This window comes from Notolabrus celidotus, chromosome 6 (genome assembly GCF_009762535.1).
Source record: "Notolabrus celidotus isolate fNotCel1 chromosome 6, fNotCel1.pri, whole genome shotgun sequence".
NCBI lineage: Eukaryota > Metazoa > Chordata > Actinopteri > Labriformes > Labridae > Notolabrus > Notolabrus celidotus.
In genome coordinates this window covers 23,734,154-23,752,796 of record NC_048277.1, presented here as the reverse complement: position 1 = coordinate 23,752,796, position 18,643 = coordinate 23,734,154, and the positions used below count along the sequence as shown (strand labels likewise).

The following is an 18,643-nucleotide window of genomic DNA, read 5'->3' as shown; positions in this document are numbered from 1 at the left end:
AGAATCATTTTTACAACATTGGTGTCTGTGGATTCAATGCTCTCTTTGTTCTTCTTTTTTTAAGGTAACTGTCAGAGTGATAGACATTTACACAGGAGGGACATTTCATTACCAGAAATAAGTGGACATTCAAACATTCTACTACCATATGATTAGGAAATAGGAATATTGTTCAGCAACCGATTTCCTCTCACAGTCCACAGGTAACCGTCAAATTGATCTGCAGAGTGTAGCTAACACTAGCAGAACTTCACTCCTTTGCAGGTCATCGTCCACACGCCTGGCCGTGGAGGTACACATTGCTCTGATCAAGTGGTTCCACGCCAGTTCAACCTTACACAGCCTTCATACAACCTTTTCTTCATTTTATAGATCAAGCTCCAGATAAGACATGTGACCAAATTTTAGGCCTACAAAAAAATGACAAAAAAATCATAAAGTATAAATTTGTTTAACTGAATTGTAATTCTGGTGCTAACTGTACAATATTGAATTGTTAAGTTGACTACACTTGTACATCCCTAGAGAGGCTAACAAGCTGCTATTGTGTTGGCACTAGCTAGTCAGTTAGTCAACTGATTCATTTGCAGCCATCTAGATTTTTGAGTAACTGTTGAAAACTCAATGTGTGGTCGTGAGCCTAAAATTGGATCTGAGAGTTAGTGATGTTCGATACCACAGATTTCCTTTCCGATACTGAGTAAAATTGGGGCTGGTATCGGAGATACTGATCCAACACTGATACTTTGTGCAAATATACCTAATGTGTCTGGTAAATCTAAAAAAAAGTAGTGTATTTCTGAGTTATTTATTTATTTATTTATTTTAAACTCATAAGTATATCAAGGTAGCGGCCTCATTTACAATACAGCCGAGCTAATACAACAACAGAAAAACCAAACAGAAGACACAATCATACAAATATGTGAAAAAAGTGTCTTAAACAGAAAAAAAAAAAGGAAATTAGTAAAACAATAAAACCAATACAATAAATATTTTTTTAATTATTAAGAACTAGAACTAGTAGGTCCCACCAACCGCGTATCATTTAGACAAGATCTCAATGGTTTCGTTTCGTTCCACTGTGTTCCTGTTAATGATATACATTGCCTCAAATGACTAAAGTAACAAAAGTATTGATATTTTTATTTGAGAATTGATTTTAAAGCATAAAGATCTGGTATCGGAAGTATCGATATTTCAGTATCGATCTGCACATCGCTACTGAGAGTCAGTTTTTGATTGTTGAAGATTGCAACCAACTGACCCTCTCCCAACGAAGCATAAGCTCAATACTCTTGAAACACTGTAAGGCAATTCTTGAATATGATGTTTTGTTTGTCTATTTTAGGCGACAGTAGAAACATGAAAGAAACCAACAATTCTTATTTCAGGTGATCAAATATTCTTAATGGAAACACACCTTACATTTGATCTCATATTAGCCCAAAGATCCTCCAAAATGCTATACTATGATTGTCAAAGGTATTCCAAGTCAAGCTAGTAACATGGTTAGGGGATGGTGCCAATTTGCTGTTACTCAAACTGACAAATCTCAACAACTAGGAAAGGATTACTATGAACTATTGATATTTGTTGTCCACAGAGGATGAACCCTGCCATCTTTTGTGATCACCTGTTTTTCTTCTAGCTCCATCATGAGATTGACAGTATTTGTTTTGAGCTCCAATCTCCATAGCTGTTGGATTCATTACCATGAAGAGATATTCAAAGTCCCCTGAAGATAAATCATGGATCAGGTCTAAACTAGAGTGTAACGCCATCTGCCACAATTTTTGACCAAAAGGCTGCAGCATTTTTCTCATTTTTAAGAGTAAGCACCCTGGACCACTAAACTGAGACGGAGCACATTGTTAAAATTATACCTGCTATCTGCTACCTCCAGTTTTGTCACTAAGAGATTGTATTCATGCTGGTTTTGTCAGTTTGCAACAAAGTCTAAGTTTTTCTTGTTAGTAAAGAGAATACAAAGGTTTTCCGTTGAACAAAAGGCATTTTAATAGAGCCGAGGAAAATCTGATGGACATTTTTGTATAATTTTCTAACATTTGTTTTATTCTAACAACGAATAATAAAGGACACAGAAATTGTTAGGTTCAGCTTAGAACACAGTCTTGCGAAAAAAAGGCTTTCTACATTGTTTCTTAACCTACAATTTGCCCACAAAGCGACTATGTGAAGTGTGGCTGATGTTTGGCTCTGAGGCTTGGTTCACACCTCCCACACAAAAATGGGCCAACTATTTCCTTTGTGCGCAGCGGTGTTCTCAGGAAAGAGACATCCACAAACTTTAGTCACAAAGTTGGAAGTAAACAAAATTTTCTTTGCCAAAAAAAAAAAAAAAAAAATGTATGCAGTGAGGTTAACTCACAAGATCACTGAAATCAAGGCCTCTCCAAAAAGACAGCCCTGGAACAAAACAAAGACAAGCGTGCCCACGTTATTACAGTGTATGGTGTATCTGAGGTACACATATAGTCTAATTAAATCCCAATATAAATAATTAGACACTGTAATGACACCATTCTTGTTTGACATGTTCCATCGTTTGCTGATAGAGGATGTAATTTGCAAAGGTTGTTTTGCCTTTGACTGCAATTAAAAATGTATAGTGAAGATGAACTCTGAGCAACACATTAGTCAGCATGAAGGTAAATGAGTCTCACAGCTACATGCTACACTCTAAAGGAATCTTTCATCCCCATTTCAAGGATGGTGACAGATTTTCTCATTAATTAGATCCTGCATTGTTCTTACAGTTCGCTTCCCTTCTGACACTCTGCATGTCAGTTCAACAGCTGTGAGTGTGTGTGTGTGCGTGTGTTCCAGGTTTAATCTGCCAGACTTAAACAGTAATTGCTTAAACACTCAAATACATTTCTTGAAACAACAAAATAAGGGGGAAGCGATTGTTTCTGTTAAATTTAATCAGTTTATCTTTGAGTTAAAGAACAGCCTGTCTTGTACACGTCAGGAAAAGGATCTGTTTTGACTTTGAATGTCTTATTTTATGCCTGAATCCCCCTCTTTTCTCATCTCAGCCTACCTCCTTAGCATTACAGTACACACACACACCGGAGCCGGCTGAAATATGAAATGGAAAAAGATGACAATGCAATTTACTCTAAACCATCCGTGCCAGATTTGCCTATTAAGTAGAGAAGTCAAAAAGGAAGCACGGAGAAGATAAAACCCAGAACAGTGAGGAGTTGAAGCGGAGAGAGAGAGAGAGCACCTCTGAGACCTGACACACACAAAGAGCGGTCTTAGCGCCTGAGCTGTCTCTTTATGTCTCTGGAAATATTAATTCTATGCTATTCTGTTGCAGACATAAAAACATGTTATTGAACCGACAGAGAAACCAGGAGCTGCAGAGGATCAGGAGCGGAGCTGGACAGGAAACACAGACGAGCTCCTGCAGACGGGGGCCGAGCTTTTCGTCCCTTCCTGAACTACAACAGACGGCTGCAGGCGAGCCAAGCACATCAACACGACGGGAGACCCTTGCTTGCATCACCTCTGTCTATTTTTAGAAACACTGCACCCACCTTTTTCTCCTCTTTTTAAGCTCCCCTCTGTATTCTTAGAGGCATCTCAATGGCAAACTGTTGCAGGAGACACTCAGTCTTGTTTTATTCATAGTATTATTGGCAATTTGATAAAGAATCTAAGCCTGGCTACAGCTCAGGACATATTTTAAAATGTGGATTAATCAGATTGCAGAATTTCAGAGGTGAACAATCACGTGGATGGCTTAGAGTCTGCAGGCGAGTACAGCAGGTGCTTCCACCGATCAGTTTCTCCTCTCTGACTCTCGAGAAAAAGTTGTCCTATTAAGAGAAATCATCTGGTGCAATCTTTGACTGAAATGAAAACAGACACTCTGTCTGTTCATGCTGTATGGATCCTTCTGAAATTAGAATTAGAAATGCCAATAATGTGCACATTGTGTTTAAAAGAAAAGAAGCAGGAAATGAGACTGTCACTTTCAATGCTTCCCTGTAGTTTCTCTTTTTTTTCTTTTTTTTTTTGCTCTTTCTTTAGAGAAATAATGAACAGTTCCAGGCTTGGCACGACAGCATGTCAAGCAGGAAAGACTGTGGAACAGCAATTCAAGCAACAGCTTGGTAAAGATAGGCTCCACAGACTGCCAACATTGGACAGATGGAGGGAAGAAGAAGAGATGTGGCAGAGGTGAGGATATAGTGTGAGTCCAAGGAAGTGTGATGAAAAGATATGCAATGGGAAATGAGAATTAATGATGAAAAGGTGGCCATGAAAAAACCTCAGTTAGCCCCACTTTAAACTCTAACAGGAAAGGAAATCACACTGTGTTTGCAGTCTTCACACTCTGAGCAGGTGGGAGCCTTGATAAAAGATAGAGAAGAATAGAAGTCACACTTTAATTTAATACCTTACTGTTCATGACTGATTAGTGTCCAATAAAGTCCTGTAAGGTTGCTCTTAAGTCCAGCTCAGACAGTCCTAAATACACCAGGCAGGAGTAGGAGATAATTATGTAGATGTATGTGTGTAGATGTATAGATGATGTACAGACATTTTCTCCTGCTCACAGCAGAGAAAGATATCCTCCTCCTGTCTGGGATGGACATTTTTATCAAGATGTGATATAAATTTCCAGCCATCCATCACTTTTACATAACCTTACATTGGCTCATGGCTGGACTGGAGTCAGAGCCACTGTGGCATCACACTGCCCTCCAGTGGATCGTCAGACACACTGGATGTTAGGTGTGGGGTGTGTGTGAGTGCCCAAAATTAGATGTGAGAATCCATCTCCAGGTGAATACATTTAAACTCTTCATTGGCAAAAGCTTGCATAGATTAATTATATATTAATGTTTCCAAAGATCAGAATTGTTCATCAAAACACCCTTACAAGCGTTATAGTGTGTCACCCTGAATGTGTATTATATACAAAAAATAACACATGTAAAACATAAAAAAGAAAACACTGTTTGCTCTGTTGAGACTCTGCGTACCCATATTCTTCATATTTTGGCTTTCCTGTGCCATAGTAATGAAGTCTGCTAAACTTAGACTCGTTGACCCCATTTATAGAGACTCGGTCTGCCACCTTGTGGTCACAAGAGCAAATACACTGACCAGCGTCCCATCAAGATGGCAGCAAAATGGACCAAAATGTTAAGCAGCCAGAACTAACAAAATACTTTGCCAGGTACAAAACCTCTTCAGATTTTATGAAACATGTTTATTCATTCTTATAAACGATTGTAGTTTGATTAGGCACACAAAGGTCTTCTTAGACGCAAGTAGGGGGTTCCAAGGAAAGAAATCGGGAACCACTGCCCTTCCTGACTGCCTGATACCCTACATGACTGATTATTGATACCCTACCTGTCTGACTGACTAACTAGATGACCAACTGATACCCTAGTCTTGTAGGGCCTACCTGACTGATTATTTATACCTTACCTACCTGAAAGATACCCTACCTGGCTGACTGATTGACTGACTGACTGACTGACAGACAGACTGACTGACTGACTGCTCTTCAAGCATAAAAAAGGACATTCAGTAGATACTTTTTTTTTTAAAGTTATATATGGGACACCTAAAGAGTTACAGGAAACATGGGGAGCAGGGAGCGGGGAAGGACATGCAGGACATGGTCACGGCCGGGAGTCGAGCCAACGACCTCTGCGACGAGGACTACAGCCTCTGTATGTGGGGCGCCCCTTCAGTAGATACTTTTAATTGTTTTCCACTTGTGTTTCCCACAAATGTGTTGTTCTCGCAGACAAAAAGTGCTATTGCAGTAATAATTTCTATTATTCTCCAGTTTTTTTTGATAGTCATTTTTTACCATTAAAATGAACTTGCTGAAATGTAATTAATGTAAAATATTCTCCTCTACTCCTGTGCTTAAAGTCCTCTAGGTAATTACATACGTTAAATTACAAATACATAAGGATAAATTTGGCTAAATTCTGCCATAGTTAACTTTAACACCAGAACACTGGTTATGTAGTCAGTGTATGAAACCAGAGGAGTTTAAAATTAAAACTAGAACTACTGAGAGCTGGGTCAAAGCATTGATCTCCTCCAACAACAAGAGGGAGCTGTTGATTACAAATACAAACTTGTATAATCAAAAAATCAACTGCACAAAAACAATGAAGCCACCAAGCAAAGACATTTCTGAATCAGTGCCGTGACAAAAATCCAGTTTTATACAACAGTGTTGCGTCACATCTGGTTTGAAATGTGCTGAAAGAATCCACATATTGAAGAGGTCATGTGACTGTTCTTGTGCTGGATCTCCTAGCGACAGACACCTGTATACCTACAAAAACCGTCACAACACAGAGAGGTGAACTTTGAGGCAGGAGCTGCTGTCTGATAAGTAAGTGATATTTTTCTTCTGGTTGGTGTTTCATTTCAGGTGCAAATAAAAACAAAAGTAACCATATGGCAGAGGTGCTGTTACTTAGAGCTAATCTCCTCACTCAAACTGCCTTTGATAAAGGGAGCACTTGATGTATTATTTGCTACAAACCCTGAGATCACATTTCCTCAAAGCTCGCTTTGAGTTCTATTAGACACAATCAAACCTTCAATCTAATAACACCATTTTTGCTGCTTTTATTTGTGGTTACGGCACTGTGCACATGCCCAGAGGATTTGTGCCATCTATCACTATTGTGGATTTTCCATTACAGCAGTCTCAGATGGATGAACAAGGAAGGATAGTCATGCCGATTATTGGAGCAACAGGCAACAGGGCACAACTAGCCGGTGACAAACTCCACAGCACTTCTTACAGGGAGTTTTATGGTCAGAAAGGTGAGAGCGCATCATTTAAAGGAGTGCTTCATAAAAGTTTCAGCAGAAACAGAGGTAACTTTGTATCACCCTTATAAGGATTCAGATACTGATGGCCTACATTTGTCAGCTGTTTTAGGCTCTGGCATGGTTAACTTCTCTTCTCACCTCGGAAATCCAGGCCGCTCAGGCTTTACATCAAACAACAGACCTGCTGTTTATTACAAGCCCAGTTTGGACCTCATTGACAATCCTCAGATGCTGTAAGTGTTACAGTGATGCTTTACATGCTTTGATCTGAATAATACAATGAAGTTGCTTTTATTCTCTCTTTTTGGCACAGGGAGGTTTCCAAGTAGTGAAATAACCCATTAATTTGTTCATAGTAATGTGTATATGTCCAAAAGGTTTTTTGTTTAGTAAAATCCCAAGTTGTTTTTTATATTTATTTTAGTTATTTTTTTGTAAAATCACAAGTTATACAATGAATACAGCAGCTAGTTTTTTGTTTTGTTGGCCCACTTCTTAAATGACCTTCATACCCATTCAGGTGTACTCGGTTAATCTTGGTAATTAAACCTCAGCAGGGAATTAAGTGAGGTGACTTTTTCACTGAAGGTATTGTGACAAGTCACAGTCAGAAAACCACAGTGGTAAATAATTAAATTAATAATAATGGACAAATTCCACTGAGCTGCTACTGAGACACTTGTGGAAAAACAGAGCCATTGGCCATAATTGGTCATAATCTCATCAGCTGTTTTCCTCTGGCACAAAGCTCAGGATGCTGTTATGTCATTCCAGGTTTCAAATAGCATGCTTGTTGATTACCCATTAGCAACCTTCAGAAAACAGTAACCACAAACAATAAACTATTTATATTTTCATATTACTGCTTGAAAGCAATTTTCTGAAATGAAAAGAACAGTTTAATATTTGTATAAAATACTAAACAAGGCATAAATTAGCCAATAGTACAGCTGGTTATCTTATTGCTTATGTAAGCATCATATTAAATCCTAGCTTGTTACACTGTTAGCAAAGAATTGGCTGAAAACTAACATCAGAATGCAAAATGATAGACGGTAACCTCTAGTTACTCTCTAAGCCTGACTACAGCTAATGTGATCATTCTACCAATTTCAAATTAATTTCACTGTCTGCTAGGAACTGACTGAAAGCTAACCTAAGAGTTTGATGGTGTTATACAATATGATAGGATAGGCTTACATTCTGATGGCACTTCTGCTTGCCTTTATAGCAAGCGTTTCTTCTTCCAGATCCTTACTTACTACATAAACTTGGAATTAGGTTTAAAACTAACTAAGACTCTTGAAGTTTTTCACAAAACAAATAAAGGATGTAAATTCCCAGCAAGTAGTAGTGTTAGCCAGATTACAGCTAGCATAAACATTTAACCCTCATGCTGTATAGCGACTACGAAGAGCCAAAAGCTGCTGAGAGGCTGAGGTTGGGCCTAGTTAGTGTCGGACGCACTAAAAGTAAAAATCACTATTGCACAAAAAAGTAAGTTCAACCTTTTATTAACGAAAAAGGACAATCAACTCATGATAAAGTGCACAAACAAAAATAGCAAAAGTAGCAATAAATAAGCGATCATAAGCGTAAACTAAGTGGTCAACAAAGAATACGGAGTGGACCCAGCTCACCCCCTCTCTCTACCTGCAAATAAAAGAAAACAGGTGGCCTAAATGAACTCAATATCCTTGCCCCTAACACATGATCCGTAAATAATCTAATTACCTGATCGCATAATAAACCATATAGTAAACAACCAACCAAAAATAACACCACAAAAAGTATACAAACAATATCCTACCCTAAACCTCAAAATAAGATAATATATAAACACTTGAATCCCTTCATGAATCCAACAAACTGTTTTCCAGAAGTTGTCTGAAAGCTAGCACAATAGTGTAACTATGAAAGATACCATAGATAAGATAACTCTAGGCAGAACTGTGACCACACAGCTAACATAATGCTTTGCTAATACCTAGCTTATATTTCTGTTAGCTAGGAATTAGCTGATAGCAAACATTGAAGTCTGATACTATAATGCAAAATTCTTAGCGATACTACATTACAGCAAATGTAATCATTTAACTACAAGCAAAATAAAGAGTTCCATAGTTATAGAGACATAAATTCAAAGCTAATACTGCTGTTTACATGGAGGTAGTTGGATGGAAATGTTTATTATTGTCTAAAGAAGCTGATACATTGAATATAGTGTTAACTAAATGGCCCATTTTCCCTCTAGATATTCGCTATATGTTGTCTTTTCAGTTTCTTGTCAGGAGAATAAATAATGATTTTCAGATTCATACTGCATTCTGGAATACAGAAGTAAGACATTATAACATGTCAGCTTTCCACCCTGATCCTGCTGTAAAGGGAAATGGACACTGTGTAAATATGCTAAATTGTTAATGTTTGAATTTTGGCCTGTGATTACGTACCTACTGCCTGTGTAATCTCTACATGTCACCTTGAAGATGTCTGTGTGGCCTGTAAAGACTAGAACTCTGATACATTTTTGAAGCACAAGAACATTTGGATAGCACTATTTTTTTTTTTGCATTTTTGAAAAAGAGCATCTCTGAGACTGTACATGAGCTCACTGTGATAAAAAAAGACAGTTGTTTTCGAGCCCCGGAAAGCGTGTTTTGTCAAACACAGGTGTGTTGTTCTTTTTCTACAGGCTTATGTTATCTGACAACTTCATTTCTCAAACTAAACAACACTACCAGCCTCATGTCCTACCTGATGGTTCAGGTTCTTTGCCAAGTCTGCTTGAGGAACACAGACAGAGTGGCTTCCATCAGCAGATGAGTCATCCAAAAACAGCAATCCTAGAGAAAAAGGTATGGTAAACTAAAAACTTAAACATCACTTTGGAGATTATATTAAGCATAACATACAAACAATTACTGACCAGTCAATTTATTCCAAATCCATCCCCATGTGTATGTGCCTTCAGACAGAATACCAAAGAGTGTATGACCCAAAACATTTCACACCAACAGGTAAAAGCCTTAATCCTTGAGTTGAATTTAGAATAGCAAAACATAAGGAGTCTTTTGTCTTTTTACTTCTTATAACCTGATATTTTTTAAATTATCTTTAATTCTGCCAGTTCACCAGAACCACGTGACTCTGGGTCCAAAAACAGAGAGTGGCTTTACCAGGGAAACAGACAGACAACCTAGAAAAATCTCTGTGGGAAGTATTATAAGAAGTTATTATTATAAAATTAATATATGCATATGTGTTCATGCATCAGAAAAAGATATTCTTGTTTTGTTTTCTGTTGTTGGTTTTCAGGTTGATCCACAGCAGACTTACAGTTCAGTGATGAGAAGTGACTTCACTTGTCCGTCGTTTCTGCAGGTTGACACACAGATCTTGTGTAATGTTACTTCTCTTTAAAGTGCACAGGTGCAAAATGATTTGCCATTTGAAAAAACACAAGGTCATGTCTTGCTGTGCTTGTCTTTTAGGGCAAGGAGGCCACACCGAGCCTGTGCGGACGTTCTTGTCAAGAATCAGGATTCACTCGAGGTGCTGTCGCTCCCTTGGCCTCTGATTCAGTGAGTACTTAAACCTCTGCCAATCCTTTACTGCAGATTTATATTAAGATTTCTTTACCTCAGTGTCCTTCTCTCTGCTCTTCTAGACCTCCATTCTGCCATCATCCAAGACTAAACAAGAAACTCCATCTAAGAAGACCATTGGGAAAAAGGTTACAAATTTTAATATAACTGTTTAAACTAGGCTTTTAATTCTGTAACTGTGGTCTTCAGTTTTATTATTGGTCTGTTGTGCTTTCTAGGAGCCCACAGGGTCTCTCTCCAATGCTCCAAACAACCAGGCTTTCCCTTTGACACCCTTTGATAGTTCACACTTCACCACTCATTATAGGAACACGTAAGTATGTTTAATACCTTAAAGGCACCTTGAGGAGTTTTCATGCTATGGTAGTTCTAGTGACCCCTTTGGATGAAACTAGTAGTGTTTCTGTAGGATGAAGACTGCATATGTTGTAAATATGTGTCTCTTTACAAAGTGGGCATTTGTTTTGGAAGCAATGGAATACAGATCTTATTTTCAAATACTACTTTTCTTTGTTTGAGACAGCTTTTAGCAAGATGCAGAGTGATGATGTCGTGTATTGGTTTGTAGCTAAGTAACATCATTACCTGTGATGCTACAAGTTTAAAACTTTGTAAACTCGGAATTTTTACTGTTAGCTTATAATATGTGACAAAACGTACCAGCCCTGGTGTCATGATTAGGAGTTGACCAATATTGGTTTTCTAGGGCCAATACCGACACCAATTACTAATAGTTCATGAGACCGATAACCAACATTTGGAACCAATATGCATTGGCAGTAGAAATTTTGAGCATTTTGAATTGGGAATATTACAAACTCCAACACAAGACTTTGTTCAAATGGCTTTAGCAAATGTTTACATCATTTATAGGAGTTAACAGTGAACCAGTTACACCTTCAGTGCATACACGTCACATAGTTGTGTGACGCCAAACCAATTAGATAATGCTGTGGGCAGGACATTGAGTGAGACGGAGTGTTGAGTGCAAACAGACCCAGAGGGAAAGACACACCAGCAGCAGAGCCAAAGTAGCATGGTTTTTTTTTTAAATCAATCAATCTTATCAGTGATTGGTAAAACAAAACACTGATACTGATAACTGTCCAGATACCAAATATTGGCCCGAATAATCAGCCGAGATTGCTAATCGGTTCACCTCTAGGCATGATGTGTGCTCTGGTGTCCTGTTCAATTTTTGAATAACATAAATATGCAGTTTGACCCTTGTTCTCATAGATCAGTGAATAATTCATATGTTGGCATAAACATTAAATCCTGCAATAGACATTTTCCTCTTTTACAGAGCAAAGCCCTGGTTTTAGAGTTTCAATACAGTAGCCTACTTCAACAGAAAACATACATCTTGAATTCACCATCAGTACAAAACATTATGTAAAGAGTAAATTATTTGAAGTAAAAAACTCCTCCTGCTTGCTAACTTAGTTCTTGCTGCCAGCAGAGCTCTAGGCATTGACAATTTCAGGTAATTGCTTTACATCGAGTCAGCTTTTTTTGTGGAAAATCTGACCCAAACACAAGTCCAAAATTCAGTGTCGAGAAAAATCCAATCTTGTCACTGATAATCTCATTCTACTATGTAGGTCATGAAGAGGCATCATTATAAGAGTGATACCATTTCAAATTCAATCAAAAACTCCTCACATTGCCTTTAAGAGAACACTAACTAGCTAACATGAATCCCTACATGTTAATACCTTTACGCTTGTTTAGTTGAGCATTATTTTAAACCTACTTTTTCAGGTTTTGTCATCGAGCTGATGATGAAAAGTTGACATCTGGCGGCACTTGTTATGGAATAATAAGCCCAAAAAAGGACTATGCATATAATCGCCGAGACATGGACAGGTACTTAGACAAGCATATATGGTTTGGTTATGCCCATGTGTACTGTGACTCACAAAAGCTTTCTCTATTTCACAGGTTCATCTTTAGGGGCTAAACACCCACCACCTGTATGACTCTACAAAAATAAAGTCTGACACTCCAATGAAAACAAATTCTGACTGTGAGGAACTGTTGCAGTATTTATTTCCTTCCAATCAAACCCTGTAAACCTCAATCACACCCCCGTTTGTGTTGTTGTTATAAATAATCCTGTCACAAAAATGTGTAATTTTAATCTCTGTGTGAAGTCCTCTTTGTGTGAGTTGAAAAGCCGCCTGTCAGACATTTGTGTAGGGTGAGTCATGAGAAAGCCAAAGAGGGAGTGAAGGAGATTATGCATTGTCTTTGACCGCCCCGCTGTCTCTGACCTACAGAGAATGAGAGGAGTGTAAACTAATGAGCAAAATAATTACACGCCCCGAACTGAGTTCAGCGCTGATTCTCAGCGTCCTCTGTGGTGTGTCAAACTGTTTTGCCACCCACAGCAAAGACACATGCAGCAGAGTGCAGAGATAGGAGGAGTGCTGGTTCTCCAAAAGCATCACATCACATATGTGTACTCTAGCTCTATACCATCCACCTCCTGTGGACCAGCTGTCAGACACAGCAGTGACCTCACATTATGAACACAAGTCAAATAAACACAAGATTGCAGAGTTAAAACAAGAGGTACGTTAAACCACAGCGAGGCTCTGCAAAGTATTGATAATAGATCATGGTTAATTAGCTGCTTTTTCATCTATGAGGTGAACAGAGAAATATTATGAACTCCAGTTGAATCGCAATGTAATGTGACTTCTTGTCTACCATTTTGTTATGATTGGCAGGTAATCCTTATCTCAGAGTTTATCTCCAGGGGACATTTAGCCTAAATCTCCAACATCACAGATTATACACAGAGTAAAAAGTGGACATGGTCTTTTGGTTTCAAAAGTTTAGCCATTGCAGAAGTGCTATGGACCTGCATTCTTTCTAAAGACCAGCTGGGGGTGACTGCACTGCTTGCTAGACAGGAGTCCACTTCTGTGCAACCAGAAGAGAAAATGACCCCACGTCTAAGTTGATATTTTCACCTCAGTAAACACATTCCTGGATGGCAATGCTTACCCAAAATATGATCATTTCAGGCAAAAAAAAAAACAAGATGGTGATGCTTCAATGCTAAACTTGCATATTCAGAAAAGTAGCTCACAAGCTAATGTGTGATGTTACAGTGGTTATTTCCACTGTGGGACACTAGTTTCAGGATACGAGTCCACATTGAAGCCTAACTAAAGCGCTAACTGTAATTGTTTTATGTTAGGGTGCCAGAACTGCTTGGTTGGTGCAGGGTAGGATACAGAATATGAACTTTGGTTTCTTGAGTCGAAAAATAGTATCTCTTGGCCATGTCGGCTTTCCTGCCAATCACAGCACAGGAGGAGAAAATTAGACAAAGGTCTATTAGAGTAAAAAAACACAAACATTTACAATGTCCTACACTGTATGTCTATACTCTATGTGTTATCAAGCTAGCATTAACTAGCTTTTGATTTATTTACTGTTGGTGAAAAGTGGTAATGAAGGCTAGCCTGTCACAAAACAGTGTGGGTTGTATGTATAAACTGCTAGATTATAAGTTACACAAGAAGAAAGCTGGGAACAGCCATGCCAATTTTTCGTAATAAGATAATCATAACTATATTGATCACATAAGTATAGTTAGTTATTAATAAATGTATTGACAGCAGCCTTTCTCAACTTAAGTAATGCAGTTCAGGGTAAAAATAATCTTTGGATCTGTCATAGACATTATACAAATACCCTCTCATACATGAACAATTAATGGTTTTACATTCAGCTAACCATGGTGACTCTCGCATTTAACATTTAGAAGTTTGAAAAAGGCAATTACAGTCCGAGTCCACTCTGTTTGCACAGCACGCTGTAGTCGAAACAAGCTGCCACACGAGAATGAACATCAATATTTCAACACTGGGATAAATATTTCACTCTCAATGAGATGTGAGAAGCAGATACGTGAAGAGAAAGAGGATAAGATTACATACGAGCCCCACATGAATAATTAGTGCAGAGATGAGAGGAGAACAAGGGCCGGCCTGCTTTATATTGGAGACTGAGGTAGAAGAGGTGTTGTCACTGACTAAAGGAGTATACAGAGGCCATGGTGGATCTGAGTGTCTGACCTACAAGTGGCTACGGGGTTTTCTTTTATGTAATTTTAAATCCTGCCTAATTGGTTCCATTTCATATTTTAGGGCCTCCCTATGGACTTACCTTTTATGGTGAGGCTCCCCAGCTATTCATTGCTCTAATAATCCTGCTTGTCTCCCTCTCTGTCTTGGCAGTGACGCCCGCAGGACTGCTTACACAACACTGACAAGGGTTGGGGGCTTGTGTTTGGCATGTCATAAATATTTTGTAAATCTAAATCCAATACACACATTTACATGAGCACGCAGGCTCAGCTTATAAAAATAGCAATGAGCCGAGTCGAGGTGCACTGGCGGGCACATAAAACAGACACTGGCCATGATGAGTGGAAATACTACAATATGTAAACAGGAGCTGGTGAGATCTCTGCTTAGAAATGAAGACCTGTTTTCTTACAGACGAAAGACAATGCCGTCATCTGAGAATATATTTATTATTAGAAGACATAGTCTCTGGTGTATGGAAGTCAAGAATGGTCATGCTTGTGATAATTAGTTTTGGCAACAGTGCAGATTATTTGGTTATCTCGAGACAGTAAAGCTTGTTTTCTTATGAATTTGAAGAAATTAATTTGGTGTTATTTTGAAAGGCAAAAATAAATTACTGGGGTTCTTCAATTTAGAACAAGAAAAATGTTTTTGAATAATTATAAGGATTTTTTTATCTCATGAAAACTGGATTCTGGTTTTCCTTGATCACTAATTTCTGGCTTAAATCAGATGCTACAGTTGTAAAGATGCCATCTTTGTGTGCTGGAATACCACTACTCATCCCCGATATAATAATAAGTAATCATAATCATAATAAGTAAGTGGGAAAATATATATACCGTATTGCCTCATGATAACTAATCGATGAAATAATGAATATGTGATTAATTTGGAGAGAACTCCATGAAGAAAAAACTAACTTAAGTATGACCAGTTTCGACTTCCATACCAGTGATCACTCAAAGAAAACCTCCATTTACAGTAAAAGAGCCTCACACACTGCACACACACACATGGAGCCTTACACACATGCACACACTCTCCACTTGAGTCCTGCTCTGGTGTGGTCATTTTCAGCTGATTGAGATGTCACAGGTTTTGTCAGTTTACACTTACATAACTCTTCATAGTCTATTTTCACAGTTAACAGTGGGTAAAGAATTAGCAGCACAGATAAAGTAGGTCTCACACCCAACTTGAACTCAACTTCTTTAAAAAAAAAAAAAAAAAAAAGGATTTGGGGATTTTGTTTTATCCACCTCCACCTGCCAGCAGAGTGTCTGAGTCTGGATCTATGAGGGGGTTTTTCATGCCCCTTTATCTTTCCTCTTCCAGCTCCTCGTACTCGTAGTCCATCTGAGACCGGTCGTACTCCAGCTCCTCTCCCTCATACTCAAATCCATCTCCCTCACATATGAGCTCCTCTGTCTCATACTCAACTCCCTCTTCATCGTATTCCAGTTCAACACCATCATAATCAGGGAACATCTCCTCCCCGTCCCCCCTTGCGTCATCCCCTTTAATGTCTGCGTCCTCTACATTCATCACAGCTTCGTTGGCTGTTTGTTTGGAGCTACTGTTCTTTAGTATACCATGAATCACTGGCTCCTCTCCCGCCTGTGCTAACTCTTCGGCTTCTAACTCTGCCGCTTTTCGTAACCTTTCCTTTCTGGCTTCACGTGCCTCCAAAAACTCAGCAGCACCTTCTCCAACCACGAGCACCTCATCGCTTACTAGAGGAGGCTCATCCACAGGGTTGTGATCGTATGAGAACAAACAGAGGCCTTTGAGACGCCTCAAGCTGGGAAACTCAGATATCTTGTTACGGTCCAGATCGAGTATCTCCAAACCGTGCATGCGCAGCAGGACTTTGGGGAAGGTATCAAAGCGGTTCCCGTAGAGCCATAACCCCCTCAAAGATGTCATACGGCAGAGGTCATGGGGCAGCGTCTTCAGCCGGTTATCCCCGATCTGCAAAGACTTGAGATTGGGCAGGTCATACAGCTCCCGCGGAAAACTCTGGAAGTAGTTGCTCTCAACCCAGAGGCAGCGCAGATTCTGCAGGTTCTTCACCTCAGGTGGAAGGCCCATCAGACGGTTGCTGCCCAGGTAGAGGCGGGTGAGGTTTGTGAGCTGGCAGACGGCCATAGGGACATCCTCTATCTTGTTGAAGTCAAGGGCAAGGATCCGCAGACCACGCAGCTGGGATATGTTTTCAGGCAGGTTGCGCAGGCTGTTTCCACACGCATACAGCTTCTCCAGATGCTTCAGTCCACAAACACGGCGAGGGAGACGCTTAAACTTCTTGTAACTCAGGTCCAGCACAGGATCTCCACTCTCAAACATCTCCTCCACCCCCAGTGGAAGTTCATCCTCCACCTCCTCTTCTTCCTTCTTCTTCTTCTTCTTCTTCTCTGTGATTTCTGCTTCCTCTCCATCCTTCCCACCCTCCTCTCCCTCTTCTTCCTCTTCCTTCCCGGAGGAGTTGCCCATGCTGTGACCTGCAGCCCCTGACTCCTCAGTGCGTCAGATTAGAGTCATTTGATGAGGTAGTGTGTGTGACAAGTTAACCCTCAGCCTTGGAGCTGATGTTGGTTTGTGGCTGAACCCTCCAGCAGAGCAAAGCATCATGGTCCGAGCTAATCAACACTCTGACAGCCATGTCATAGCTTTTTGTTAGGTGTCTGTTCGTAACTTCATTTACATATCATGAAACTCCAGCAGAAAATATCTAACAAACTGTGGAGTAATAGTAATAATAATAGTAATAGTAGTAATAGAAATAATAGTAATAATAGTAGTAATAATAGTAGTAATAATAGCAGTAGTGCCTCTGGTAGCGGAGCTGAACAGAATACTGCTGAATTTTGAGCTGAAATTGATTCCTGCAGTCCTTACCCTCTCTTCCTCAAGGCTTTTAAGGCAGAGGTCACACACAGCTTCCAGTGCACCTTTCCACGTGATCCAGTCATAGGAAGAAAAGAAAAAGTGCCACTTTAAGAGAATAATCAGTCAGTTAGCCGCCTCTCTGCCTGCCTGTGTCGAGGGAGAAGTCCACAGTGAGTGCGCAGCTCGGTGACCCTGCCGGCAGCAAAGAAAACAGTTAATGGAAGTTAAAGCAGCTGCTCCCCATTAAAGGCCGAGGACTCCCGGAGTTATGATCCACACACGCAGGAGGGAAAAAAAGCCTGCACATTTTAGGAAAGTGCAGCGAGGACTGATGAGTGACTCTGCTCCTGATGTTCCCTCCATCAGTGACAGGGTTTACATTGAACCACTGCCTCCCCCCTCCCGCTGAAACCGGAGCAGAGGGCATCCACATCACATGGTCAGTGAGTTTGTGTGTGTGTGTGAGTGTGTGAGTATGTGTGTGTGTGTGTGTGTGTAAAGTAGTCCTTAAAAAAAGCCTGTCTCCTTTTGCTGGATTTTTTTAAGGCTACTTTTTTAAACATGATTTCATGAAGCTTTACTGAAAGGTTTTCAATTAAACTCTGTTTTTAAGTATTTTTATTTCTATTTCATTTTTAGTTCCTGGTCTGAAAACGCCTAAAATATTTACTTACTCTCTCAGTGTACAAACAGCAGTTTTCCTCTGACGTCAGATTACTGACTACTGACATGTCATAATTTTTACTATTATAACCAATATTATGAATATTCTATAGGTAATCACTATCTAGTCAGTATTTAAAGTAGTGTGACGTTGGCACCATCATACAAAAAGAAACAAGGTAGTGTGCCTTCAACATTCTAATAAGCCAGATGTTTAGAAATACACACTGCTGAAAAGTACATGAAAACCCTATTTAAGTACTGCACTGAACTTTTACTTCAATACAAAACTAATATAGAATAAATTTAGACATTATATCTAAAAATTGAGGAAAGTTCTCTTTTGTTGCCTACTCAGATTTTTTCTTCTACCTGTGAGGTTACATAATCTCACACACATTACATTTTAGTCCAGTAAAAGTTCAGTGATCACCACACGGTCTGTCCTGGACGCTCCAAACATGGTAACTCCTGTGCTGCTTTGTATCAGACAGTACACACATTAGCTTCAGC

General features: G+C 39.4%; 2 protein-coding genes across 6 annotated transcripts; one reads left to right on the top strand and one right to left on the bottom strand.

Annotated features, from left to right (window-relative positions):
• The first annotated feature begins 5,126 nt into the window (after positions 1–5,126).
• ppp1r32 (protein phosphatase 1, regulatory subunit 32) lies at positions 5,127–12,499 on the top strand. 5 transcript variants are annotated; one of them, XM_034684899.1, is made up of 13 exons: positions 5,127–5,221; positions 6,332–6,409; positions 6,726–6,849; positions 6,968–7,091; positions 9,554–9,716; positions 9,833–9,878; positions 9,989–10,074; positions 10,177–10,242; positions 10,353–10,442; positions 10,529–10,594; positions 10,685–10,779; positions 12,231–12,335; positions 12,411–12,499. In XM_034684899.1, exons 3-13 carry the CDS (start codon positions 6,735–6,737, stop codon positions 12,427–12,429), a joined length of 975 nt encoding a protein of 324 aa, XP_034540790.1. In that variant the 5' UTR covers positions 5,127–5,221; positions 6,332–6,409; positions 6,726–6,734; the 3' UTR covers positions 12,430–12,499. The 5 variants fall into 5 exon arrangements, with proteins under 5 accessions (XP_034540790.1, XP_034540791.1, XP_034540788.1 ...); XM_034684897.1 differs by having other exon boundaries at positions 5,131–5,221; positions 6,729–6,849; positions 6,959–7,091; XM_034684895.1 differs by having other exon boundaries at positions 5,132–5,221; positions 6,959–7,091.
• Positions 12,500–15,841: 3,342 nt separating this feature from the next.
• Positions 15,842–17,174, bottom strand: LOC117814876 (leucine-rich repeat-containing protein 10B). Its single transcript, XM_034686425.1, has one exon. It carries the CDS (start codon positions 17,069–17,071, stop codon positions 15,896–15,898), a length of 1,176 nt encoding a protein of 391 aa, XP_034542316.1. The 5' UTR covers positions 17,072–17,174; the 3' UTR covers positions 15,842–15,895.
• Between the last annotated feature and the right edge of the window lie 1,469 nt (positions 17,175–18,643).